The 26879-nt window shown below is 57.7% G+C and overlaps 1 protein-coding gene and 1 long non-coding RNA gene across 13 annotated transcripts in view; one reads left to right on the forward strand and one right to left on the reverse strand.

The window, feature by feature from the left end:
* CACNA1C (calcium voltage-gated channel subunit alpha1 C) overlaps positions 1–26879 on the reverse strand; it is a 462295-nt gene that overhangs the window by 183768 nt on the left and 251648 nt on the right. For all 11 annotated transcript variants that reach the window (XM_012539272.3, XM_049694801.1, XM_012539283.3 and 8 more), the window contains exon 4: positions 62–201. In XM_012539272.3, the coding sequence (XP_012394726.1) occupies positions 62–201 (140 nt within the window). The remainder of the gene's footprint in view (positions 1–61; positions 202–26879) is intronic.
* LOC117199036 (uncharacterized) lies at positions 196–16507 on the forward strand. 2 transcript variants are annotated; one of them, XR_004480223.2, is made up of 6 exons: positions 196–1931; positions 2500–2657; positions 12409–12442; positions 14601–14733; positions 15078–16009; positions 16340–16507. It is a non-coding gene; the product is annotated as an uncharacterized LOC117199036 (long non-coding RNA). The 2 variants fall into 2 exon arrangements; XR_007470292.1 differs by lacking the exons at positions 196–1931; positions 2500–2657; positions 14601–14733 and having other exon boundaries at positions 12285–12442.

Here is a 26879-nt window from a genome sequence, read left to right on the forward strand (position 1 = left end):
GATGGGAAGGGGCCGGTACCGGGCGAGGGTGGTGGAGGGGGGGAGGGGTGGCTGTACTCACCCGACAACCACAATGATAAAATCCAGCAAGTTCCAGCCGTTGCGGAGGTAAGCGTTGGGGTGAAAGAGCAGCCCGTAGGCTACGACTTTTAAAAATGCTTCCACAGTAAAAATGATGAGAAAGAGATACTCCACCCGTTCCTAGGAAACACAAGTAGAAGAGAGAGAAGGAGTCATTAGACTGGGGATTTGGAAAATTCTGACCCAGCAGGTCCCCCAAGGTGGTGGAGGAGAAGGGGGCCCCTCCACGGTCGGATCAGGGGGACACCCCCAGGCCACATCCTGAGCCCCACGGTCCATCCCACAGGACAGCTCCGATCCACTGGGCAGGAAGGGGGTTTTTAGTCTTCAAATGTTAAAATGCAGAAATTAGGGTGGTGAAAAATCGCACATCTTTGAGAAACATCTCAGTTCATCAGTGAGCAGTTCCTCGTACTTCTCAGAAGAGAACTCATGATGCCTTCTCTAAGGGGACCCAAGGATGCCGGGATGGGAGCTGGTGCTGAGAAGGGTTGAGACAGAAGGGCAGGGGAAGTGCCACAGTTCTGAGTCACCAACCCTGAAGCTACAGCCGGGGTCTCTGTACCCGGCCACCAAGAAGCAGAGCATGCAAACCTCCGCCGGCTGCTGAAACAGAGGCAGCTGCCCACGCGCGCTGACCCCGACCTGCGAGCCCTCTTCCGTGAGGAAACAGAACTCTCTGTCCAAAGAGCGAGACCGGATCCGCAGGGACCCCAGCATTGCCAGGATGAGGGCGGGCACTGGGTGGTGGAGGGGCGGTGCTATTCCGCTCTCCACACTCTGTCCTCTCCAAGAGGGCTCTGCTGCGGGATGTGGCCCTGTCCCTGGAGCCCACGCTCGGCAGGACTGACTCCGGCTGGCTGGAGCCGACTCAGGGCTGATTCACCGGCACCCCACCCTCCGCAGCAGTCGCTCTCCCACGCTGCCCCCGGTGCAGAGCCTTCAAGGCCCCTCAGGCAGGGGCGGCCGTGGCCTTCACACACCGGTGCTTTGCGCTCGTCTCCGTGGGAGCGTCCAGGAAGCTCCCACCTCAGACCCCAGACCCGGCTTCTCCCCCTCCGCAAGTCAGGAGGGGCTCACTGAAGACCCCAGGTCCCACGCCCACCGTATCCCTAGAAGGCATACGGCCTGCCGCCCACCCTGCAGGGAGGTCAGGCTGGTCCCAGCGCCCCCCGTGCTCTGCCCATCTGCTCTGCCCACCCTCCCCAAACCCTGCGACATTGAGCGCGTGCCGGCCTCACCCAGCCCAGCTCAGGACGAAGTCTGGGGACACAAAGTTAAAAAGGGAAGAGCCCCGGGCCCCACCCAGACCTACTGGAGGAGATCTTCTGGCCATGGAGCCTGGAAGTGCACATTCCAGACCATTCCCCGGGTGTCTCTGAAGCACCTGACGTTTAGGAACCACTGGTCCACGTGCTGAGAGAGGCCCAGACAAGCGGCAACCAGGGGAAGGGGATGGAGGGGGGGACTCCACCAGCCTCTCCGAGGCAGGCTTGTCCTCACCTCCCACCCATTCCGTCATCTTGAAGTTGGTCTGGGACGTGGCTTCCCGGGGGTCTGCGACCCAGGAACAAACGGCAGTGCGTAGGAACTCTGGTCTTTAAAAAGCAGGTGATGTTGGATAAAAATGTACATCAGGACCTTATTGAAAGGGAATGCATGTTCCAAAAGGGCGCGACACACCTGAGGACGACTGCGGAAGGTGAGCTGTCCAGCCACTCAGCCCCTGCCCCCGAGACCATTCAGAGCGCCCACGTTTAGCCCCAGCTGACAGGGCCACCTCCTCTGCACCCCCAGAAACCTCTGCGGAAATTCACGAAGTTGGAGCAGGGATGAGAAGGGAAACAAAGGTAAGCTGGGTACCCATTTGTGTCAGGGGCTTTCATGTGTTCACCTGCGTGCCAGATGCATTCACCCCACCAGCCTCCATCAGTCACACGTCACTGGTGAGGCACAACCAGCTGAGTCCCTGGACACGATGCTGGAGAGCCCTCTGGGTCGTCTGCACAGTGAGCTTTCTGGGACAGGTAGCAACCCAGCTCGGAACACCCCTTCCCGCGGCAGGGAGGACAGCCATACCCCAGGGCTCCGAGCGTCCTGGCGTCTCAGACAACTCCTTAAACAGCGGCACCCCCAGCCCCGCCCGACCGGCACCAAGCAGTGTGTTTACCCCCTCATCTGCGAGGCTGCCTTCCCTTCCTGATTCCTCTATGAAAAGAGAAAGCCACGGGGGAGGAGGGGTCCCGGGTCCCTCCACTGCCGTGCAGGCTCACACCGCAGCCCCGGCGCGTCCTAGACCTGCTGCACCTCCTGTGAGATGGAGGACCTGGGGACGTGTGTCTTCTCTTGTTGATCCTCGGCCTTTGTAAGTTTCCCCCATGAGGCCCACTCCCTAATCTACAGCATGTGACATAACAGGTGGAGACGAGAAGGAACCACGGGCATGGCAGAGAGTCCTCCACTCAGCCATTCATGGACATGTTTATGTGCTGGAGATTCAAGAGAAAGGGCTCAGAAACTGACCTCCAGGAGCTCTGGGGACAATGGGGACAGATGGACAGAGTCCAGTACAGCAGGTAAGCTGTGCCCTGGAGGGAAGGCTGGGAGGATGGAGAGCTGTCAGCTGAAGTGGGTGGGTCAGGCATCCGGTGGAGAGAGGTAAAGGGGGGAAGTGTGGAGGCCGTGGCTGGGGAGGGGACGGGCTGGAGAGGTGGGCCGGAGCAAGGGGACCAGGGGCTCTGGGGCCAGGCCTGGACACTCAGCTTCCGTTCTGAGGAGACGGCGGCCCTGCTGTGGTGTGCACTGCCATCTGGCGCTGTCACGATGGGGCAATCGGGCGGGGGTGGCCCACGCAGAGATCGTGGAGGCCTGAGCCGCGGCCGAGACGGGGGACTGGAGATGAGCAGGGGGACCTGGGACACAGAAGGCGTGTGATTCGCTTTCCGGCTGCACGTGGGGGTCGGAGAAGAGGCAGGGAAAGAAGGGCGCGGCCCCCCCGGGGTTTCTAACCCGGTGACTGTGGGTGGAGGACCCTCTCGCTGCAGTGGGGCCTTGAGGAAGAGGAGGGGTCCGCGTTCTGTACTCAAGGCGGAGCTCCTGGACTTGGACGTAGAGGTGGGCTCGCAGGGGCGGCTGGACAAGGTGGCCCTGGAGATCGTGTGGACCGGAGGAGAGCTGAGGCTGGGGTCCATCCCCTACGGGACGACCTCAGCCCAAGGGAGTGCTTCCGCGTCCTGGGAATTGTCTCCCAGGAGAAGTGACAGGGTCCTGCTTAAAGCCATGGGGTCTGAGAGATAAAGGACCTCAGAGGTTATCTAAGTAACCTCCCGGCGGAAAGACTAGGACACTGATGAGATAAGGCCTGGCGGGTACACGTGGAGCATGCAGGATGAGCTGGACTTCCTGACCCGAGGCCCAAAGTGCGTTCGTTTCTTTGCCTCCCGGGCCCCGCTGACCCCCTAAGACACGAGTGGGTCGGACTCCTCAGTACGAGGTTTAAGGGTCTGAGACAGAACTGAAGAGGGCCCAGGAGCCAGGAAGAAGGGTCCGGACAAGAACCCAGGGAAGGAGCAAGGGCCTGTGGTCACCAAGTCTGGGGCACAGTCACCTGTGAGGTGGGTGAACGCGGGTGTGCACGTGTGTAGCACCTCTTGTGAGCAGTGCTGTATTCACTCTAACGTTAAGGGCACGGGTGTCCTTACAGAATGAATTCCACCCCTCTCTTCAAAGCCAAAAAACAAACAAGAAAACGTAAACAAGTGAACAGCTTGGTCATCCTTTCAAAACACTGTGTGTTGCCATAGAAACGTCCGGGGGTGGAGAACAGTGCAGCTGTGGAAGCCGTTCTCCGGCCGGCTGATGTCCGGGTGCCTCTGGCCTCATGGGTTCACATTCCTCATGGCCTCCTCGGGCCTGGTTCTGGGGGTCCCAGAGCCCTGAGAACGCACCGAGGTCCAGCACGGGACCCGCCGTTTCTGTGATCTCGGGAACCCCTGGCAACTCTGGAAGCCACCCTGGGGCAGCCTGATTCCAGGCCCCACTGTGGGTCGAGGTTGAATAGGCTGGAGGAGGCATGAGGACAAGGCTGGGTCGCGCCAGACGCAGCCACGCACAGCTGCGGGTGGGGGGCGAGGGGACGCCCAGGGCTCCCGAGGACCCTCCGCTGCAGCCGGCTGGAGTGGGGACCTCGCCGCTCAAGTGGTTCCATCTCTTCCCTTTCCCAGCACCTCCCCTTCCCTCCCGACAATATTCCCCAACCCCGCCCGCCCCGTGCGTCCTTTCCTTGTCACCGTGTCCCCATCCCTCCCCTCTCCCTGCTCTCTCCTTAGGGCCGCCACTGGCACCCGGGCCCACATCCACTCCCAGGTTTGACCCACTGAGGGGATTCAGAGGAGGGAGCGCCTCGGTTCCCAGGGGTCACGAGGTCTCCCGGATGCCTGTGGGCTGTGAGGCCCTGGTGGGCACAGGCCGTCAGAGCTTTCCGCTCTCCTCACGTCCACACGTCCTGCCCTTCACCCGCACTGTAAGCCTCTTCACGGCAGACTCAGTTATCTGTGGATGGTAACAATCCTGATTCTGACACCGAATGGCTCTGTGTCTTCGGGAAATCACGCTACCTCCCTGGTCTGTTTCTCATCGGTAGAAGAGCCAGTTAAGCATGAAAAAACAAAACAAAACACGATGCTGCTGAGAGCCCTGGGCTCCCCAGGGCTGCTTTGGGAGCGGGTACAGGTCGGGGGGAGGCTGACAAGGTGGGGCTTCCCCCCTGCCCCCGCCTTGAACCAGAGCGTGGCCACTTTAACCCGAGGACCCTACACGGCTGACTCCAGTCTGGGGAACCCACAGGATGGGGTGTGGAGAGAGAACACACGCGAAAGGGCGCAGCCGTCGCTTCCTGACTCGCCCGGGTGACCTGCTGGCTTCATATCCTGGGCTCTGCCTGAGATTGTACTGGAGAAGAGGAATGAGTGCTTTTTTTCCCCCTGGTTTTCTTAGAACTTGGAATACCACTTCCAAAGTCTCTCCAGAGTCCTCTGTCAAGCTCGTCCCTGGTCTGTGCGCAGCTCTGCACAGGCACAGCCGATTCCCAAACGTGGAGAGAACACAGAGTTCCTGCCTTGCTGTTCTGAGGATCCCTATAAACACAGACAGGTTTGATAATGAAAAATCCTTCATTAACGGGACTATGACTGCGTGTGCTTTAGGAGAACACGACATTCCCTCCTGGTAAGGGAAGCCGGTGCCAGGCAACAGCTCCCCGGACCCGGCCATCAGGGAGCGCCCGCCAGGTCTGTTCACGTATGCACGCTCGTGTCTCTTCAAGCATGCATGTTTCTGAACACGTGGTGCAGCTGGGCGACGCCCACCGTCTGTGTTAAACAGCATGTACCTGCTCTGTAACAGACCAGCTGTGGAAATTCACACTCAGAGAGCTTTCCTTCCCTCTGCGGCTGAAGGACTACACAGAGTGTGGTGAACACACGCACAGGACACTAGTCAGACCTGAGAAGGAATAAAGTTCTGACACGCGCTGCAACACGGGTGAGGGCTGAAAACACTGTGCTGAGAGAAGCCAGTCCTCAAAGGACAGGGATGTATGATTCCACTTCTGTGAAACACCCAGAACGCGCAAATTCACGGAAACTGTAGATTAGAGGTTCCCAGGGCTGGAGGAGGAGGGAGCCGTTTCGGGGAATGAAAAGTTGCAGAAACAGCGGTGATGGCCGCACAACGTCGTGAGCGTAATTCATGCCACTCAAGTGGACACTTTAAAATGGTTAGAACGGCAAATTTTGTTATACTTATTTTCTCACAAAGGGAAAAAAAGGAAGCATTCCTTTGGATGTTAAAGATTTTCTAACCATCAAGGGTCTTCATCTAAAGCTACCTGAGGCCACGGTTGAACCTGTATCAGCTACCCCCTCCCCGGGATCACGTGTCAGGAAACCGCCAGGACAGCTGCCTGTCGAGAGAGCTGGTGGAAGGCTGGGGCCCTGGGATGGGGCACGAGGCGGTGGGCGGGAGGCGGCTGCAGGCAACGCCTTCAAGTCCACCATGTTTCGAGGCAGGCCCTTCCCAAGGGCCTTATGGTGGTGCAGGCGGTCTGGCCTTAACACCCAGGACTCTTGTAAAGGATGGAAGGGCTGGACAAAACCACGGGATACCTAAGAGCAAAGCAGCCTCGGAAAGGACAGTCGCCTGTTTGTCGAGGCTGGTGGCCCCGGAGGCTGAAACTCTGCTGGGTCGCTGGTCTCACAGGGGCTCAGCCCAAAGACACGGAAGCTCTCCTCCCGCACAGCTTGCTCTGCCCTCGCCCGTGACGCCAGGTGGCCGCGACTCACCCACTGTGAGACGCTCAGCTCACGTCTCCTCTGGAGGCTGGCCTTGCCCCCCTGGGAGGGTCAAGCGGGCGGCTCAGATGTCCAGGTGCCGGCCTGCCCCTCGCCAGCCCGTCCCCCAGACGGCATCTCTGCCCATCCCCGGGGCCCCTTCCTGGGCTGCTTCTCAGCTGTCAGCCCCCAGGGCAGACCTGGCCTGCCTGCGTGCTCGCGGTGTCCTGCACCGTCGTCACAGGCTGCTGAGCCGCCCCTTGGAGTTCACGGGTGGCCACGTGCCCCTCCCCAGCGGGCAGCACAGGCTATCAGGGCACGGCCGGTCCCCCCTCTCCCAGGACGTCACTGGCTCCGGGACATCACCTTTGCTTTGGGTAATGGAGCAGAGTGGTGACAGGTATTCCCACTCAGAGCTGAAGTGCTTCTGGGGACCAGGGGGCATTTGCTTAATGACCTGTGGCTAGTGTGTGGTTTCCCAAACGGATGCGGCCGTGGCCTCAAAACTCTCTCCTAAATGCCCACCTTCTTGCAAGGAAGCAGACCAGCACGCGGCACAGGGGAACAGACCCCCTTTTCTGCCTGTCTCCACGGCTTGTCCTCCGCCCGCCCCCATCACTGTGTGGGTGTTAAGGCAGCTTCCTCACTGGCCTTACTGGCATCCAGGCTGATTCTCTGCCTAACCACCTCCCCCCGTGCCACCCCCGCCCCGGGCCTGGGATGGAGTCTCGCCTCCATGGCCTGGCTCCCAGGTCCCGGTGGAACCCACTCGTCCCTCTGGCCCCGTATCCGGCCAGCACCGTGTGCTCCAGCCACACCAGAAGGCTCACCACGCGCAACCCAGACGGGCGGTGAGGGCAACCCTGCCAGGCCGGCCTTTCTCCACCTGCAAGGCCTGCCCCTCCCCTGGTCTGGACGTCTTACCCTCCCCGGCCCCCCACGGCCCTCCACTCAGTGCAGGGCCCTCTGCAGACATGATTCGAGCACTTACGACAATGTGTGTGTTTTCTGCAAGCTCGTCCCCGTGGGGACAGAGGCCTGCAGGGCGGAAGCAGGCCTCTTTGTCACCTTGGGTAGGAGATGTCTTTAACTGGAGGGCAAAATGACAGAGGGAAAGGGCTTTGGAGCCAAGCTGTTTCCCCGTGACGAGCCGCGTAATCTTCCCAGTTGTGGCCTTGTCACCAGGAAAGTGGGAAACTACACGACTCCGGCGACTTGGGGATCAGGAGTCATAGTCTGCACTGGGATGGCTCAGCTGCCATCGCGGCTCTGCATCGAGCATGGCCCCCGGCTCTGCCCCGGCTCTGCGGCAGGTGCAGCGGGGGTTCCGCAGGCGTCTGTGGGGCTCACGCCCCCTCCAGGCAGCTCTGTGTATCCCCAGAGGTCCCGCCTGGGCCACTCTCCAGCGCCCAGAGCACCAGCCCTCTGCCCGCCCCCTCTTCCCTCCTGCCCACATGGGCCTCCAGGACCCTCAGCAGGTAGCATGACCCATTTTCAAGCTACTTCTGAGCCTCTTGACTTCAACACAAACTGGAGCCCAAGGCCTCACGTGTGTTTTCTATTGACACAACTTCACAACCAAACCAGAAACTTCTCTGAGCCCGTCTGCCAGGTTCCGGGCCTTCTGAATGCTCCTGACCCCGACCCCCAGCCCTGAGTCCACAGCCGAAGGGACCCCAGCCCCCCAGCCGCGAGCCTTTCCCTGGAGGCTCTGGGAACCCCACAACCCTTTGCCTCCTGAAGCGACTTATCTCAATGGCCTGGACGAGGTGACCGACGACAGCAGTGCCCATCGGGAGCGAGAGCGTGGGTTCAGGAGGGTTGAGGACCTGCGGTCACTTCCACAGCGAGAGCGCAAGGGGTGGGACATTACAGTTTATGAAGAGCCTTCCATTTTATGTTGAGCGTCACGACCACTTCATGAAACAGGAAGGCAGGTAATTTCTTCTCTACTTCTCTCACCCCACTTTCTTTTCCTCCTCACACCACCCCCATCACCATCACCACCATCTCCTCCACCCCCATCACCATCACCACCGTCTCCTCCACCCCCATCACCATCACCGCCGTCTCCTCCACCCCCAACACCATCACCACCGTCTCCTCCACCCCCATCACCATCACCACCGTCTCCTCCACCCCCATCACCATCACCACCATCTCCTCCACCCCCATCACCATCACCACCGTCTCCTCCACCCCCATCACCATCACCACCGTCTCCTCCACCCCCATCACCATCACCGCCGTCTCCTCCACCCCCAACACCATCACCACCGTCTCCTCCACCCCCATCACCATCACCACCGTCTCCTCCACCCCCATCACCATCACCACCATCTCCTCCACCCCCATCACCATCACCACCGTCTCCTCCACCCCCATCACCATCACCACCGTCTCCTCCACCCCCATCACCATCACCACCGTCTCCTCCACCCCCATCACCATCACCACCGTCTCCTCCACCCCCATCACCATCACCACCGTCTCCTCCACCCCCATCACCATCACCACCGCCCGAGCACAGCTCCCCGCCCAAGCCTCCTATAGTGCCACCGCCCTCTCCATCTCCCTGTCCCCAAGACACCATTCCCTTGAGGCATTTTTAGCCAAGACGCCAAACATCCAAGGAGGAAGAAGCGAATCTGTCTCACGCAGGTGAAAATAGCCGGTCCCCGCCCCGGGCCTCTGCCTCCCTCCCACCCTCCCGCCCCCACCTTTCCTTCGTGGTCCTCCGCCCCTCCAGCCATCAGCCCCCGGCTTCCCCTCCGTCCCTCTCAGAACTTCTCCCTCCACCTGAGGGACGGGCACCGTCCACAGGGTCACACAGCAGTTCAGCTAATTGGCTATTTCTTGCGAACTGCTTAAAAGGTGTGCAGACCCACTGAAAATGGAAAAACACAGAGCCGTGAACATCCACCTGTGATGCTGATGAACGCACCCCAGCCCTTGCGGGTGTGGATGGGGCGTCTCCTGACCTGTGCGGACCCACAGAGGAGCCCAGGTACCCAGGAAGGGCCAACATCCCGAGTGAGGGCACAGCGCAGAGGGCTTGGTCCCCTCCCCCAACCGCGGAGCCCATGAGGGCTGCGATGGCCTAAATACAGTGCTCGTGCCGCTACGTCCCCTGCTGGAAGGATGTGAGGCGAGGAGGGAGGAGTTTCAGCTCCCAGCTCGTGTTCTCGCGGTGCCAGGAGGCAAAACACCTCCCCAAACACGGGCTTCATTGTTCCTGCTTTTCTGCTTTGCTGCCTCTGACTTGCAGACAGAAATCCTACGGCAGACGGGACAACGGAAGCTGGGGTCACAGACAGACCCCGGGTCCCGGTGCCTGAGAAGAGTCCCCGTCACGCCGGTTACAAGCTGGTTACCACGATGTCGACCACCAACACCACCAATAACCACAAGAACTAATGTCACCCTGTGTGTTCTCAATCCCGACCCTGATCCCACGTCCCTTGCACGAGTTTTCTTCCTTCATCACAACATCACGATGCCGGCAGATCGTCCTCCCCGTGAATCAGGAGGTTGAGACGCGGAAGGTAGGTCCGCTCGCCCAGACCACACAGACTCTAAGAGCCGTGGCGGGGCTTCGCCTCGGGCCCCTGAGCCCAGAGCGCCGGCCCTTAACGTCAGCTTTAACTTTTTCATCCATAGAAGGAGAAGCATGGAAACAGCCTGCGTCGTGTGCTGGTGTCCACGTACGTGGACGTGCTCTGTAAACTGCAAAGTGCTGTGGAAATACTGGCGGGCATCACCCCAAAGCTTCTCTTTGGGGCAGAGAGAACCATCTCATAAAATCAGCGCAGGGCCACAGAAGCTCAGGGGAGGAAGGGGGCTCCAGTGTCCCGTGGGGTGACGTACACTCGACACTGGATTAGACTCACAAAACTGAGAGGCCTCGTGAGTGACCTGGCTCAGGGTTAGACAGAAGTGACACCCCGAGATGACCGGAGCGGTGCTGGGTGCAAACCCCCATTTCCTGACCTTTGTCCAGTGCTCAAGCCACCCGCCACCTGGGCCCCCCCAGCAGACACCTCCCAGCCATCACCATGAACTCACCTGCTGACCCACAACACGACCTCAGCACCCCTCTCAACACAAGGACCATCAACGCATCGGTGCTGACTTGCAACCTGTACCCTCCCTGCGGGATGCACAGGGTGACCATATAGTTTACCCGTCAGATAAGGGCAGCTTTGAGAGTGAAAGAGGACGCTGTGACTAATTAGTGGGGACACAGGGGTGATCCCACGGGGGTGATCACAGGTGAACTAAAGACTGTAGTCACCCTAATTATACCTCAGGCAGGCTCCCAAAGCGCCCACCTACTCCTTGTAGGTGAACCGACCTGAGGAAGCTTGGGAGCGTCTTCCTACTGGACGGGGCGGGTGGGGGGACTTGGGGGAAGGAGACAGTCTTGGTGAGAAAGGACAGGGTCCGCCTCGGGGTCACAGTCGTGTCTGCAGAGGTGCCACAACCACGGGGTTATTCCCGCGCCCCCGGGGTCCCCCTCCCACCCCGGCGGCACCGGCTCAGCACCCTCACGTGAAAGCACGCGTCCGCGATCCCCTGCTCCGGCTCCACCCCGCCCGCTCCCCCTCCCGCCCCGGCGGCACCAGCTCAGCACCCTCACGTGAAGGCACGCGTCCACGATCCCCTGCTCCGGCTCCACCCCACCCGCTCCTCGCAGTGAACAATCGCTTGCGCGGTGGTTTAATGAGCCGGTGACGAACGCGTTCGGGCGTCTCATGGAGGCTGAATCACCTTGTTTACTCATCGGTAATTAAATCGGCGGCATCTAATGTCTGTTTGGGGAGATTTATGGGCATTTTCTGTTTCTAGGTGACGAAATTGAAAAATGAGTCTAATTACTGATGGATTTCCCCACGAAGAGAACCAGAGAACGGTATTTCACTCACTGCCAAGTTCACGGCGCCTTAGCACGGCCATGACAAGGGTGAATGACAGGAACGCCAGGGACCACCCAAGACCATCCTCTCGGACAACCCTGTTTCCTAAGGGGAAGCCCATTTGTCCCTCAAAAAAACCACTGCTACTAAGGGGTTTTGAGAGGATATGACGCTTCCAGTACGGAAGGTTCTGACCGGGTGTGGCCTCTTAGTTGCTCTGTGACGTGAGCTTAGAAAGTCTTTTTTAATTCTTCGACTTTACATTTTCTCGTTTATGAAGCAAAGTTTTCAAGTCATCAAATTATTGGGCTGATGAGCAGATGATCCCATAAAAATGGTTGCAAGCTGGTTAACAGAAAAATATCACCATCGCGGCATGTTTTATAAACATTTAGAAGTTCCCTGTCAAGTGTTTTGCTCAGTGTTACATTTCCAGAACCTTCAGGTTGGGAGGATGAGAGAAATACTCTGAGCATTTTATTCCAAGGCAGATGGAAGCGTCTCCCTGGGGTGCTCACTCTGTCAGTCACCAGAGAGCGTTCACCTTTGTGGCTACTGAGCGATTTTAGTCTCATCCAGGATCTGGCTGAAGTAACAGTGTCTCCTACACTTTGGGGACCGGGTGGGACGGGGGTCTTAGGGCATATACCTCGCTCCAGAACTGCTCAAGGAGCTCCCCACCCAGGGCTTCCCCGGTGGCGCAGAGGTTGAGAGTCCGCCTGCCGATGCAGGGGACGCGGGTTCGTGCCCCGGTCCGGGAGGATCCCACATGCCACGGAGCGGCTGGGCCCGTGAGCCGTGGCCGCCGAGCCTGCGCATCCGGAGCCTGTGCTCTGCAACGGGAGAGGCCACAACGGTGAGAGGCCCGTGTACCGCAAAAAAAAAAAAAAAGAGCTCCCCACCCAAAGGCCCTCCCATCCTCACAACGATTGTCAGAAACGATGTATTTTCTGCAGGTGAGGAGGCCCAGGGGTTCGGGGAAGAGGGCCAGGGGTCTCTCCCCGAGTCCCACGGAAGGCCCGGTGGGGAGCAGACGGTGTCCGCTGGCCGGACCTCAGGCTTCCGTGTCTCAGCGTTCTCAGGGGTGGTCCAGAAACCTGCCAAGGAGGCCTGCGGGTAAGTGAACAGTCACCTCGCTCCTAGTTTACAGGATACACTGAGGGCCTTGGTGACCCGGGTGCCAGCAGTGACCCTCTCCTCCACGTGGCCCAGCCCACCACCGCTTCAGGGCTGAGACCCCAACTGGGTCGAGAGGCCTCTGTTTGGGGTGAGGCATGTTGCTTCTTTGGGCCTCAGTTTTCTAATCTGTAAAATGATGCCTCTTCCCCTCCTCTGCCCGGGCTACGAAAAATCACATAGAGAGTTTGGTGTGCAGTTTATACGTGTGTTTCCCTGGGGTCCACAGACCATAAGGGGCCCTGGGGAGTGAGGAATTCCTCAGGTCCTATGAGTGGCTCTGACTCCCATGGCAGGTGCCAAGTACGCAAGGCCTTGCCTCCCCTGCTCTGAATGGACACGTGCCTGGCTGCCACCAGCCTGACTCCCACCTTGTCCTCTGGCCTTGTTGTGTTAGTTGAGGCTCAGGGCACGGTGGTTAGGAGTCCCGTCTCTGGAGGGAGACCACCTGATTTTAAATCCAGGTGCTGCCATAAAGATCAGAGCAGAAATAAATGAAATGGAGAATTAAAAACAGTAGGAAAGGCCAATGAAGCTAAGAGCTGATTCTTTGAAAAGATAAACAAAATTCATAAACCTTTAGCCAGACTCATCAGGAAAAACAGAGAGGACCCAAATCAATAAAATCAGAAATGAAAAAGGAGAAGGTACAACCCCCATACCACAGAAATACAAAGCATCCTAAGAGACGACTGTGACCGACGCTATACCGATAAAATGGACAACCTAGCAGAAATGGAAAAATTCCTAGAAAGGTACAGTGTCCCAAGACTAAACCGGGAGAAACAGCAAATATGAACAGACCAATTACCAGAAATGAAATTGCATCAGTAATTTAAAAAACTCCCAACAAACAAAAGTCCAGGACCTGATGGCTTCACAGCTGAATTCTACTAAACATTTAGAGAAGACTGTTAACACCTGTCCTTCTGAAACTATTCCAAAAAATTGCAGAGGAAGGAATGCTTCCAGAATTATTCTATGAAGCCACCGTCATCCTGAAACCAAAACCAGACAAAGACATCACATAAAAAAGAAAATTACAGGCCAATATCACTGAGGCACACAGATGCAAAAATCGTCAACAAAATATTAGCAAACTGAATCCAACACTACATTAAAAGGATCATAAGCCACTGTCAATTGGGATTAATCCCAGTGATGCAAGGATGGTCCAACATCCACAAACCAATCAGGATGATTCACCACATAAACAAACTGAAGAATAAAAACCATATGACCATCTCAATAGACGCAGAAAAAGCTTCTGACAAAACTCAACATCCACTTATGATAAAAATTCTCCACAGTGTTGGTAGAGAGGGAACATAGCTCATCATAATAAAGGCCGTATGTGATAAACCCACAGCTAACATCCTACTGAACAGTGAAAAGTTAAAAGCACCTCCTCAAGACAAGGGTGTCCACGCTCGCCACTTTTATTCAATAGAGTATTGGAAGTCCTAACCATCGCAATCAGACAAGAAAAAGAAGTAAAAGGAATCCAAACTGGAAAGGAAGAAGTAAAGCTGTCACTGTTTGCAGATGACATGATACTACAGATAGAAAAGCTTAAAGACACTGCCAGAAAACTACCAGAGCTCACCAATGGATTCAGTAAAGTGGTAGGATACAAAATTAATATACAGAAGTATATTTGTAATAACTTTAGATGGAGTATAATCTTAAAAAATTGTGAATCACTATTACTCCTGAGACTAACATAATATTGGACATCAGCTATACCTCAGTTTAAAAAAATAAAATAAAAACTTAAAGAAAGTGCTAGAGAAGAAAACTGGAAAACGGAAAGGAGGAAAAAGGCAGAATAGGCAGGAATAGAAGACACACGGGAGCAGGAAAGAAAAGTGCGACACTGCTAGGGTTCGTTTACGCCCTGAGACGTCCAGGGTTAAGGTTCCCGAAGCCATGCCTATGATGCCCAGGTGTCTGCCCACAGAGGGCGTGTGCACGCGTGTAGCAGGAGCCCAGGGTGCACATGGGGGGGCGTGTCCAACACACCCGGGAGGAGGGGCTTGTGGGGTGTGAGTCTTGGGTCCTCCTGGAAGAGTCGACCATTTGTCTATGTTCTATGCAGAAAGCAAGCCAGTGACCCAGCACCTCTGCCCAACCACAGCCAGGGTCCCACTGACCTCTGACCCCTCTGGCCAGAAGTCCCCATGAGCACGCAGCCGGCGAGAGGTCGGAGTACCAGCAGGCTCTGCCCTGGGGTGAGCGCCCTCCCCCGAGTCACCGCTCCCCACTGCTGTCCTCTCCCCCCGCCCACAGCGTCTGTGGAACTGACTCCATGCGCTGGGCCAGAATCAGGCTGTGGTCCAGTCAGACGCTGGGCCCCGGGGACCTGAGTTCTGATTATGTCCACCGACATTTACTACCCTGGGGCCGCAGATGCAGAAGCAGCGCCCCTGCCTGCCTGGGGCACTCAAGCCCGGGGCGGGATCAGAAGGGACAGAGGTCATCGCAACGTGACGAGTCCCTTCAGCCGGGAGGCTCGGGGACCCCTCCCTGACACCAGCTAGACACAGAGGGCAACTCAGCCTCCTCCACACTCCAGGTTCCAGGCCGGACCCTTGCACCACAGACCACGTGGCTTCTGTGATCCCAGAAGAGCTACGAGCATCTCAGAGGACACGGGCTTTCCCCTGAGACGGTGGGTCTGGGCGGAGCTGCCGTGGTGACACTCGCACCCCCTCTGCGGCATCTACGCCCAGGTGAGCAGCCCGGCACAAGTAAGCAGAGTCGTCACCACAGGGAGCCGGTGTCCTTCCCGGAGTTTACACGTGACTTAGTCCTTGACCATCTAGGAAACCCCCCACTCCCAGCTGCTGCTCACCAGGGCCCTGGATGGCGTGTCAGGCTTTCTAGGGGAAGCGCTGGAGTGGTGGAGCCCCGCGGGGTGAGGAGAGAAGGAGGCCCTTGGGCGCCCGCCACGCGTGATGTGGTGAGTCAGCGCACTCCGGTCCCAAGCGGCTGGTGCCGTACCGCCTCTCATCACGGTGAGGCTCAGAGGAGTCAAGCAGCCAGTCCAGGGCCCACGGGGAGTCAGCGCCGGGCGCAGGGCTTGAGCTCCGCCTCTGACTCAGTCCCACTGCACGGCCCTCAGTCGGGGTGGTTTCATGTCCATCACTGTCTCCACGGGAAATTCTATATTCAAGTAATGGCCGATCAGGCAGAATGCAGGGAGTGGCGGGGATGGAGGGAGGGAGCGCTGCTCCAGCCCAGGGCAGGGGCCGCACAGAGGGCCAGTGGGAGGGGGGACGGCGGGGCAGGACTGTGTGGCTCGGGGACCACGTGGCAGTGGGACTTAGGAGAGACGACGGGACAGGCCGGATCTGGCCAGAAGCAGCCATCAAAGCCCAGACCCAGCAGCTGCGGGTCGCACCGTGAGCGGTGCTGGGACCGAGGGCTTTGGAGCGGCGGGAGGAGCATCCGTCAGAGCTGACCTGAGCAGCCGTCCGCGCCAGTAACGGAGCCTTTCCATCTCAGGTGGTTCCATTTGACGGGAGCCACAAATTCATACAGCAGTTTATGCAGCCGGGGAAGGGTGCACGGGGAGGGGGTGGAGGGAGCGCGGGAGTCAGCCTCAGCTCACCAGTGTATGCATTCATTCATTCACTCGCTCACTCATTCACTCACTCCACTCACACATTCACTCACTCATTCATTCATTTGCCAGAAGGCCACGGGCGGGCCCAAGAGCTGACTGACGTTATGAATGTCTCTTTCTCCCAGCCTCCTAGCTTATACTATAAAAGTCACCTACATTTTAATTTGTTAGATTTGGGCAAACCTGCATGTTTCTCGGTCTTTCCTCAGTGCCACCGCATCTTACCGACCCCACGATACCACCGTGTAGAACCAGAACCATGTGCTGGGTCACAGCAGACTGGAGACCCCTGGGGTCGGAGACTGTCTTTTCCTCCAACACAGCCCCTCCTTCTGGCTTCCATTGTTTGAAAATGCAGTAAATCCTTTTGACAGGTGTCTGGTAAATATCTACTTATGTACATGTTGATCAAGATACTTATTTATTCCCTGGTTCAAAAAAGTAAGATTGCCCGCGCACTCGCCACGGGCTGGAGGTGGCTGAACTAGGCTGATGGACTGGTGGCAGAGCCAGGGCTCTGAGCTGGCAGCAAAGCACCCTCGGCCACGCCCTCGCCCTCCATGTGACTCCCACCTGCTGCCTCGACCCCTCCTGGGCTCCACCCCTCAAAAGATCCAGGGAGGGCCCAAGAGGCACCGAGGGGGTGGCAAGTCACCCACTCACGCTTGGACACTTTCTCACGCGTGCCGCCCCAGGGATGGTGCCTGCCTGGGAGCTTCGCTGGGGAGGGGCTCCACCACGCAGCACCGGCAGGCTTACCTCGAGCTCCCGGGGGCGCCCTTCTAGGGTGCTCGCCCAACTCTGCGACCAAGAAGCGGGCAGCAGAGCCCCGTCAGCACTGAGCTTCACCCCGCCCCCACGTGCCTCCCACGTGACTCTTCTCCCAGGGGCAGCGCAGGAGCCGGGCTGCCTTCTGCCTCCTTTCTGAGGCTGCATGGATGTAAAGGCACGTGGCAGGATTACAGAAGGGGGCCTCCACGTGGGCAGAGCAGCTGCCCGGTTAGAGAAGGGGGCCTCCACGGGGCAGGGCAGCTGGCTTCCAGAGCAGCTGGAAGGCCTCGGCCAGCAGCTGGGGCAACCTCGGGGCCGGAGAGGGCTGGCCGGGGAGCAGCACAGGGCTCCGGGCCTTGCTTCTCAGGGCCTGGCCGGCTCTGAACACACCGCCAGCTGAGCCACTGCAGCCGGAAGCAGCGAGGCTTCCGAAGCGCTTTTCTGCGGTTTCTAACCAGGAAAGTAGAAGCAGCTCCAGCCCCGATTCTCGGATTCTAAACAGGCCTTTCGAGGGCCTCAAACCCGAAGGCCCGGAGCTCCGCTGCCGGTGCGCTGGGAGCTCTGCAGAGTCGCCCCTCCACACGGTCACGTTCATGCCCGCCTTGCCAGGGGTCCTACTGGATGGGGGCGGTGCTGGGGCTTCGGGGGCGAGGATTCTGCTTTCCTTCCCCGCCCCGCCTGACGTCTGTCGAGTTTAGGAGGCTGAGAAGAGGTGCGCTCTGCTGGGGAAAGCCGGAAACACCAGCACACCCCCCCGGGAGGTTTGGGGGCATCTCGATGGTGGGAGTTACTCAGACCCCTCCCACCCGGGCAGAACAGGTCTCTCTGAAGAGTGACCAGAGCCTGGCAGTCACGGAGGGGGCTGGGCTTGTCCCGCAAAGGAGAGAAAGACGAGAAAAATCCATGTCAGAGTAGAGGCGGCAAAGGACAGAGCCATCCTCATAGGGTCATCTGGGAAACACACGCATGCACACGCACACGCGTGTCGGCACACGCGTGCACGCAGGCGCTCACGCATACGGGGCCCGGGTGCTTTGTGCTCCTGGCGCGTCTGTTCTCGTTCCCTTTAGGTGTTTGGTTCTGGCTGCTTCTGCACGGAGTGACCCATGGAAATCACTGTTCTTGGGAGTGAACCATCACCACGAACCTCGCGGGTCCATTTCTTTTCTTTTTTTTTGTTTTGCGGTACGCGGGCCTCTCACTGTTGTGGTCTCTCCCGTTGCGGAGCACAGGCTCCGGACGCGCAGGCTCAGCGGCCATGGCTCACGGGCCCAGCCGCTCCGCGGCATGTGGGATCTTCCCGGACCGGGACACGAACCCGCGTCCCCTGCATCGGCAGGCGGACTCTCAACCACTGCGCCACCAGGGAAGCCCCGTCGCGGGTCCATTTCTTGAAAACCTCCTAAAGCCAGACGCCTGGGCAGTGTCGGGTGGGGGCTAGCTCTCCGCCCCTTCCTGCTGGGGATGACAGGAGGCCAGGGTCTGGTTCCCAGAGCATGGGGTGGGAGGGGGGGTCGGCCGACACGGTGCCCTACAGGGGCTGAGGTGATGCAGATTCTGTCAGACCGCGGGCGCTGTGTCCAGCCAGGCCACACTGCTCTGCGGAGACACCTGTCCCCCTGGCAAACTCTAATAGGGGCAGGACGCACAGTCCCGCCATCCCACGCTGGCAGCTACAAACGACTCGGGGTCTGAGAGAGGACGGTGCTGCCACCCTGCCGAGCCCTGGGGATGACAGTGATTCATCCCCACCCGACGGGAGATGCTCCTGTGTTTGCGCTCCTGTCTCCTGGGGCCATCCGGCTCATCCACCCCTCCTGCCGCCGGCTCCCCTCCTGCCCCATTGCCTTTCGCGCCTGTTTCTCCCCTCGCCCTGACAGGGATTCGGGGCATGGCCTTGGGTCGCTTTGCCCGCCCTGGCGACAGCAAGCCCTGCGTTAGCCCTTCTCTCCACATCGAGGAAGCACAGGTGACCTGCTCTGCTCAGGTGAGCACTTCAACTTCAGGAAGGAAGGAGCAGAGGGGGTAAAGGGGAGACGGAAAGGCAGAGGTGAAAGAAGACCTGGGATTAAGGCACTGAACTTCAACGGGGAAAAGGACAAAAGTCATTTAAAATTTGGGTATCGCTCCAAGCACAGTCATCAACGGAAATAAAAAATTACAGCGACAAACCCAAAATAGGAATCTCGATGGAAATTCTGCACCTGCCGTTCATCCACTGACAGTTCCGCCATCAGCAGACAGCCATCAGGGATCACGCCTGCGGCGACAACTTTGCCTCAATCCCGCCGGTCGGATAATTTCTTTGATTTGATGACAAGTGAGTGGCCTCAACATGAAGCCGGTCCCACAGGAAGGGGCTAATTCTGCTTCCCTCATTTGAATGATGAGGGATCTGAGGCCCAGGGGAATCAAATGATTAGCCAGTTAGCAGCGAAACTAGGACTTAACCCAAACGTCCTAATTCAAAACCCACTGCTTTCGCTGCCGCACCACGGTGTTTCCTCCAAGGAGTGTTTTAAAAACCAGCAGTCATGATGAGGACGAAAGGACGAATCCCGCATAAGCATATTTGATCACACATGCTAACAGAACCGTGGACGGGACAGCAGGCATGAGCCGAGGAAAGTAACAGTTATGACAAGCTGAGCGGTGGCAGCACGTGTAGAATAAACTAATTTTATGATCATGGAATGAGTGCTAGTCAGATGTACCGGGGATCAGCATTACTGAGGCCTGGGGCAAAAGAGACGGTGGACAGTGAAACGCTGTGATGAATGACACGGTGCTACTTCTCTGCCGCTCTCTGGAAGTGTTTAGAAATGTTAACACGCGATTTCAGAAGTAGGAGCCCTTGAACAAAAGATGCTTTCAGCCCTAGTTTTATAAAACTATATGGAAATGAATGAGACTTCACCGGCTAGCAACAGAAGTGAAACATGGGCAGAACTCTCTCCATAAAATAAAGTGACTTGGAGACTTCCGCTTCTGGAGAGATGGAGCAGACATATTTTCCCCTATTCCTCCCACAAAGCGCAAGTAAAATCCACGGACATTACCTATAAAACAAGCATAAGATGACTACAGGATGGAGAGAAGAAGGCAGGCTGACAAGGAACGTCAGGACCCTCAGGGCACAGGGATGAGTTCCCTGGGTTTCTGAGAAATGTAACCGAGAAATGTCGACCGGTGCAGACGAACCGACCCACACACAACTGAGGTCAGCTCTCTGTAGCCAAGGGCCCGGGAAAGGGGCAGCCTAGCAAGACACACTTCATTCCACACTGTCGTAGAATATGCATAGCATAAAATGTACCATTTCACGAAACTCAGCTATTTGTAATGAGGTGGATAGACCTAGAGTCTGTCACACAGAGTGAAGTAAGTCAGAAAGAGAAAGACAGATACCGTACGCTAACACGTATATATGGAATTCAAGAAAAAAAAATGTCATGAAGAACCTAGGGGTAAGACAGGAATAAAGACACAGACCTACTGGAGAACAGACGTGAGGATATGGGGAGGGGGAAGGGTGAGCTGTGACAGGGCGAGAGAGAGGCATGGACATATACACACTACCAAACGTAAGGTAGGTAGCTAGTGGGAAGCAGCCGGATATCGGCTCGGTGCTTTGTGACCGCCTGGAGGGGGTGGGACAGGGAGGGTGGGAGGGAGGGAGACGCAAGAGGGAAGAGATATGGGAACATATGTATAACTGATTCACTTTGCTATAAAGCAGAAACTAACACACCACTGTAAAGCAATTATACCCCAATAAAGATGTTAAAAAAAAAGTACCGCTTCCGCCGTTTTTAAGTGTCCAGTTATGTGGCCTAAAGCGCGTTCACATTGTGTGAACTGTCACCATCCAGCTCGTGAATCCTCTCATCACCCGGACAGAAACTCTGCTGCATTCAGTAGTGACTCCACAGCCCCTGGGAGCCACCATCCCGTCTTCCGTCTCTACGAATTGACCACACGAGCTGCTTCCCTCGAGAGGAACAGTATAATATTTGCCCTTTGGTGTCTTGCTTATTTTACTCAGGATAACGTTTGCGAGAGTCTTCAGGGCTGTGACAGGCATCAGAACTTCATGCCTCTTTAGGCTGAACGACATTCCCTTGCATGTTTATACCTCATTTTGTTTATCTGTTCATCCACTGCTAGACACTTAAAACTCTCCCTTTTGCAGTTTGGAATAATGGATGCTGCTATGAACATGGGTGAACAGAGAGCCGGAGTCCGTGATTTCACCTCCTTCAGGTGCGTACCCAGAAGAGCAATCGCTATATCACAAGGTACGTCTACGTTCCGTGTTTTGAGGAACCGTCACACTGTTTTCTAGAGCAGCTGCACCCTTTTCCATTCCCACCAGCAGTGCACAGGGTTACAGTGTCTGCATAGCCTTGCCAACACTTGTTATTTTCTGTGCTTTCGATAATATCCATTCTAATGCGTGTGAGGTGGCATCTCATTGTGGTTTTGACTTACATTTCCCTGTGACTAGGGACATCGAGCATCTTTTCACGTGCTTATTGGCCGTTTGTATAGCTTCTTTGGCGAAACATCTATTCAAATCCTTTGCCCATTTTTAAATTAAGACAGAAAACTTTAGACAATAAACCTTCTACTCCAGCCAAACGCCATAGGAAAAGCTGTCGCTCTGACCCCACTTCCCCTCACAAAGCCTCCGTTCTCTCCAGGCTGTGATGAAGCACCTGACCCTCTGCTGGGCTGGGATCAGACAAGACCAGGTGGGGCGCCAGGACATTCTTCCACTGCGTGGTCATGAGGCTCCCCGGTACGCCCATGGCATCAGTCCCTTAATCAAAAGAGTTTAAATTAATTCAAGGGAAAATAAAAAGGAAGGGGAAGGAAAGCAGCCTCGTAAGGCCTGCTCCGGACCCCGCAGAGCTATCTCTGATGCGACGCCAGCTCGGGAGCTGCAGCTCTGTCACCAAGTTCTCCACTCCCACCCGCTCGGGGCCTCGGAAACACCTCTGTCTGCAGCCCACCTTCGCCCCCGACAGACTGGTAAATGGAAGCGCACCCGGCTGGGTAGCTATGGGGCGGGACCGGAGGCCCGTAGTGCCAGGCGTCCCTTTGGCCTGGAGCTGCGTCTCTTCCACCTGATTTTTCTGGGGAGAGGCGCTGGTCAGAAAGGGGTTAGGGTATGAGAACAAGGCTGGCCTCCTGAAAGTCTGGGGGAGACTGGCCGTGCCCCGCCACTCCGGCCCTCCACCCTGTTCCTGTGTGTCTTTGCTGTCACCCGGATACCCCAGTCCCCCTCCCCCATCCCCACAAGGCCACGCTAATCCCCCAACTCCAAGACCCTCAGGATCCGCCTGTTCTTTCAACTTTTACCCCTTTTATTTACTTATTTTTTTAAAGTCTTTATTGAATTTGTTACAATATTGCTTCTGTTTTCTGTTTTGGTTTTTTGGCGCAAGGCATGTGGGGCGAGGCATGTGGGATCTTAGCTCCCCAACCAAGGATCGAACCTGCACCCCTTGCATTGGAAGGCGAAGTCTTAACCGCTGGACTGTCAGGGTAGTCCCTCTCACCTCTTTTAGAAAACAAAACAAAACACAACGCGACAACCTTGCTCCTAGCAGGGGCTCAAATGGGCAGGAAGAAGTCTACTAACAAACGTATTGTTCATCAGGTATTATAATTCCTAACGGCGTAACTCATGACTCAGAGAATAGCTCCTCAAAGGGAGCAAAGTTCTGGGGATGGCAGTGGCGCTGCAGAACCGACACTGGGCGCCCCCTAGGCTGGCTGGCGATGGAAGTCGTTGCCCGCACACGGCTGGTCTCCTCCATTTCACAACAGTAGCAGTGTGGCGCTTTAAGATTTAAAAATGACTTCACGTGTGAAGTAGTCAGAGCCAGTATTAATATCCCCATTTCCCAGATGGGACTCCTGAGACTCAGAGAGGTTAAGTGCCTTGCTGAAGGTCACACAGCAGTGTGTGGCAGAGTGAGGCCTGGGAAACCAAGGCCTTCGTTTTCCACCTCCACGCAGCCTGCAATGCCCCCTCCTGCCTTCTTCTCCGGCTGGCTGGCTCCTGTTCCCCAGAGCTCCACGTGCGGTGCGGCTCTGGCCCGAGGAGCGCATGGCATGGCCCCTTCAAACTGGCTCTCGGGCTGGGGCTCCTACCCAGCCTGCCGTGCTCAGCACTCCCCTCACCATCATCCTTAACAGCCCAGAGTCCTGCTAGCCGCTAAGATGAACAGCCAGAAAGGTCAGGTGCCGCTTGGGTGATTACCCAGCTTCGGCGAAGTCCCGGGCCCAGGCGGGAAATCAGTTTTCTCAAGCAGGACGTGCCGGCACTTGGGGTCGACACTGCCGTCTTGTAATCCAGATGCTCCTTGCTGGAGGCTTGGACGGGCAGCGCTCACACACGGGGCACAGCCGCGGTGCTTCGGGCAAGGGCTTCACGCCCTCCTCCAGGGGCTCACGCCTTGTCTGGAGCCTTCTTTAATTAACAGAAAGCCAGGTGACACTCTGTTCCCTTCCTCTGCATGATGGGGACACTGGGAATTTGCAGAAAGTGAGGACGTGGTGTGACAGCCCATCTGCACAGCTAGGCTTGCAGTTTCGTCAAACCAACACTGTGCGCCAGGCACACACTAAGTTAATACCTGCTTTGTGGATTTTAACTCACTTGATCCCCACCATGATCCTGTAAGTGTTGTTATACCCTTTTAAAAACGGGAAAATGGAGGCTTATGTAAGTTGCCTAGGAAGCCAGGCTAAAGGAGGGGGAGTTGGGATTCACGCACGCCCAGGCTCCAGAGTCTGTCCCGTCCGTCCTTCCCCATCTCGGACGCTCTGTCCAGGCAGTGAGCAGGGCAGAGCCTCTGTTTGCTCCCCATCTGCCGGGGAGAAGCTTATATTCCTGCCTCAGTCTCCCCAAGGGTCCAAAGGGGACACCTGCCCTACTTACCGACCTCAGAGGCTGCTTAGCGGATCAGATGAGGCCACAGACGAAAATGTGTCTGTTACGACGAGAGTGCCATGAACACAGGTACAACACATTCTCCGTCCGGCACCTTCAAAGGTGCAGCTCTGGGGACTCAGCACGGCGGGGGCCAGGGGGAGCGCACGATCGTAGGTAACTGGGGGGAGGCAGGTGGGCGAGAGGGGAGAGAGCTTCAAGTGAGGGCAACAGCGCTGTGGGTGCACAGGGGGGACCCCGAACTGCTCTGGGGCAGAGGAGAGGCCGTGGGAAGCGCTGTGTTTGCACCCCTGTGTCCCAACACCCAGAGCAGCCGTCGGAGGTTAACACATTACAGATGAGGACACAGAGGCTGGGCGAGGCCAGGCGGGTGTGGGGCAGGCCCTCACCCAGGCCCCCCTGACCCCAAATGACACGCTCCACCACTGACGATAACCTGGCAGGTGACGGGGACAGTGCGGACCACGCGAGCACCTGCTCCGTGGACGCCACTTGAAGCCCGTTCCTCTGTGAGCTGCCCCATCACAGAGGCCCTCATTCCGTGAGCCTCTGCGTTAGGGCAACGAGACATGAAGGAATGGCCTGGTTTCTAGAGTCGAAGGGGGCTACGTCTGAGCCCAGGCCACCAGTGGTGCGTTCTATGGGCAAGTTCTGAACTCTGTGGGCCTCACTCCTTACTTCTGTAAAATGGGTCTCACGTTATCCACCACACGGCTGCAGTGAGGAATGAGTGGGGTCATGCAAAGCGCCGGGCACCTGACCCCCGCCCGTCAAAACAGTTTCAGGAGCCCACCCACTTCGCTTTCACCTCCAGGAAGTGAAATTTAACAAAAACGGGCCACTGCTGCTGTAAGCCTCATTGTCCAAATCTCCTAACTCCTTTGAGAGGGGACCAAATCCCTGGTGCGCACCAGCAGACACTTTTGCATTAACGTTTCCAAAAAGCCAAGAGAGAGGAACGCCAGGGCTTGGACTGTGAGACAGGAGCTTCTGCTCCAAGATGCTAACGATCTGAGGGCAGAAACCCACGTGGGGAGAGGGCCTGGGTCAGACTGTACAGAAGCTGCGTTTTCCTGGTCTGCGGCCTGGGGCCCCGAGATGGGGTCTCCAAGGCAACCCTGACGAGCCGGGAGCCTGAGCAACCGGGGGGCCTGGACCCGGGCTGCCTACTTCCAGCTGTCCTGGTTGGACCTAATGCCCTGTGACAAGGACACCCTGGGAAGCCGGGGGCGGATCCGCGGCCTGGTCCTCTAACTTCCTGGAGGGAGCGGCTGCCCTGGGGCCCTGCCCTGTTCTCTGTGTGGACTTGCTGGGAGTCTCAGGTATTTTCACAGGAGGCCGCTCCTCCCCGGGCCCCTCCCAGCCCCCAGGACCCTTCCCTCCCTGCCACCTCCGAGCTGCGTGTGGCTGCACCGCCTGACGAGCCAGGCCACTAAGGGCGGCGTCCAGGGGTCAGGCTGTGGGTCCCGCCCCGCCTACTCCTGGGAGCCCCTGTGAGGTAACGGCTGGGTGGCTTCAGAGGTTTGGGACAGAAGCGTGACGGTAAGTCAGCACCAGGTGTGAGACCGTGGGGGGAGGTGCGCAGAGCCAGGGTCAGCCAGCCAGTCCGCACAAGCCAGTCCTTCCCGTGAGCCAGGCGATAGAGGTGGATGGGATGTGGACCCGCGGGGACACCTGTCTAGGGGGGCAGGCGCAGCCCAGGAGTGCTGGCCTGTGGGTCCTCGAGGACAGAGCTCTTTGCACGGGGACGGGGTCAGAAGAGGTGTCTGCTAAAGGGTGACACCGGAGCTGCCCTGAGAATAGGCGACAGAGCAAACACAAGGTGCGGAGCTTGGGGGTACGTCTGGGAAGTGGGGTGCTGAGGGGCTGCCAGGCGCCCCGGGTGGGCAGGGCCACCGGAGGGCCTTACGTGTCGGGCTCAGGGCGTCCCCGAGGGCTTCTGAAAGGGACTGCACCCTCGGACTCGCGTTTCAGAAACATGGCCCTAGGAGCTGGGCAGAGGATGGCCGGCCGCACGGCCACTGACTCACCGGCGCCCAGAGCCGTCCAGCCCCTCGGGAGTCTGCTCCCCCTTCTCCACCCCCATTGCTCTGCATGGCTCTGAGCAGCCCAGGTAGCTCTCTGCAGACGGCGATCTGGATGGCACACGTTAAAGTGTCTCCCTGGACAGAGTCTCCACCGAGGATGACACGTGGAGCACGGGGACGAGGGAGGACCCAAGCCGCCCGCCCAGCCTGCAGAGGACACGGGCTAGCAGGAGGCCGTCGGGGGGCCTAGGTGGCGGGTCTCCTGACTCGCAAACCGGCGCTCTGCCGCAACCCCCGAGGGCCCCTGGCCTCGCGGCCCTCCCCTTCCACGCAGGCCAAGACTGGCTGCTCAGAACACGTCAGCAGCAGTCAGACAACCTGCCAAAATATTTGTGAGCCTCTGACGGCCGGAGGCGGGGCTGGAAGGAAGGCAGGCTGTGCTGCACACACTCGGGTACCACACCGGTTCCTTGAGCCCAGCCGCACCTTCCTCCTGGGCCCGTGGTTCACCGAGAAGCATCGCAGGTGCTCAGGGAGGAGGGGCGTGCCCAAGCGCGGGGCACGCGGTTTGGAACAGGTTGCTCGGCGTGACAACCTCGTATGTAGAAATGAAAACAGACCTACAGCTTTCCTAACACAAAGCTCAGCAAGAAAGCTCGGTACAGTTCCCTCATCGGGGGACAGGCAGCTGGATTCTCCCAGGGAGGGGCAGATGGCGGAGGAGGACCAGGGGCTAGGTCGCTTGGCTCCTGGGGTTTGCCTGGGGGCAGTGGAACTCAGAAGATGCAAATAATGACTTTACAACAGGGCACTAATTTTTAGAGCACAGAAATGAGCAGCCCTCCCTCCCCATTGAAAAGAGCCCACACAGCCCTGCCGGCCTGGCCTGAGTTTATCCCAGCCCTGAGCCCTCCTTGGGCCGACAGTGGAGATGCAGGCCCTGCAGGCCCAGGTCTGGGCAGGAGGTCTCCTGGAACAGCCCTTGGG

The sequence above is a fragment of the Orcinus orca genome, chromosome 11 (genome assembly GCF_937001465.1).
Source record: "Orcinus orca chromosome 11, mOrcOrc1.1, whole genome shotgun sequence".
NCBI classification, from domain to species: domain Eukaryota; kingdom Metazoa; phylum Chordata; class Mammalia; order Artiodactyla; family Delphinidae; genus Orcinus; species Orcinus orca.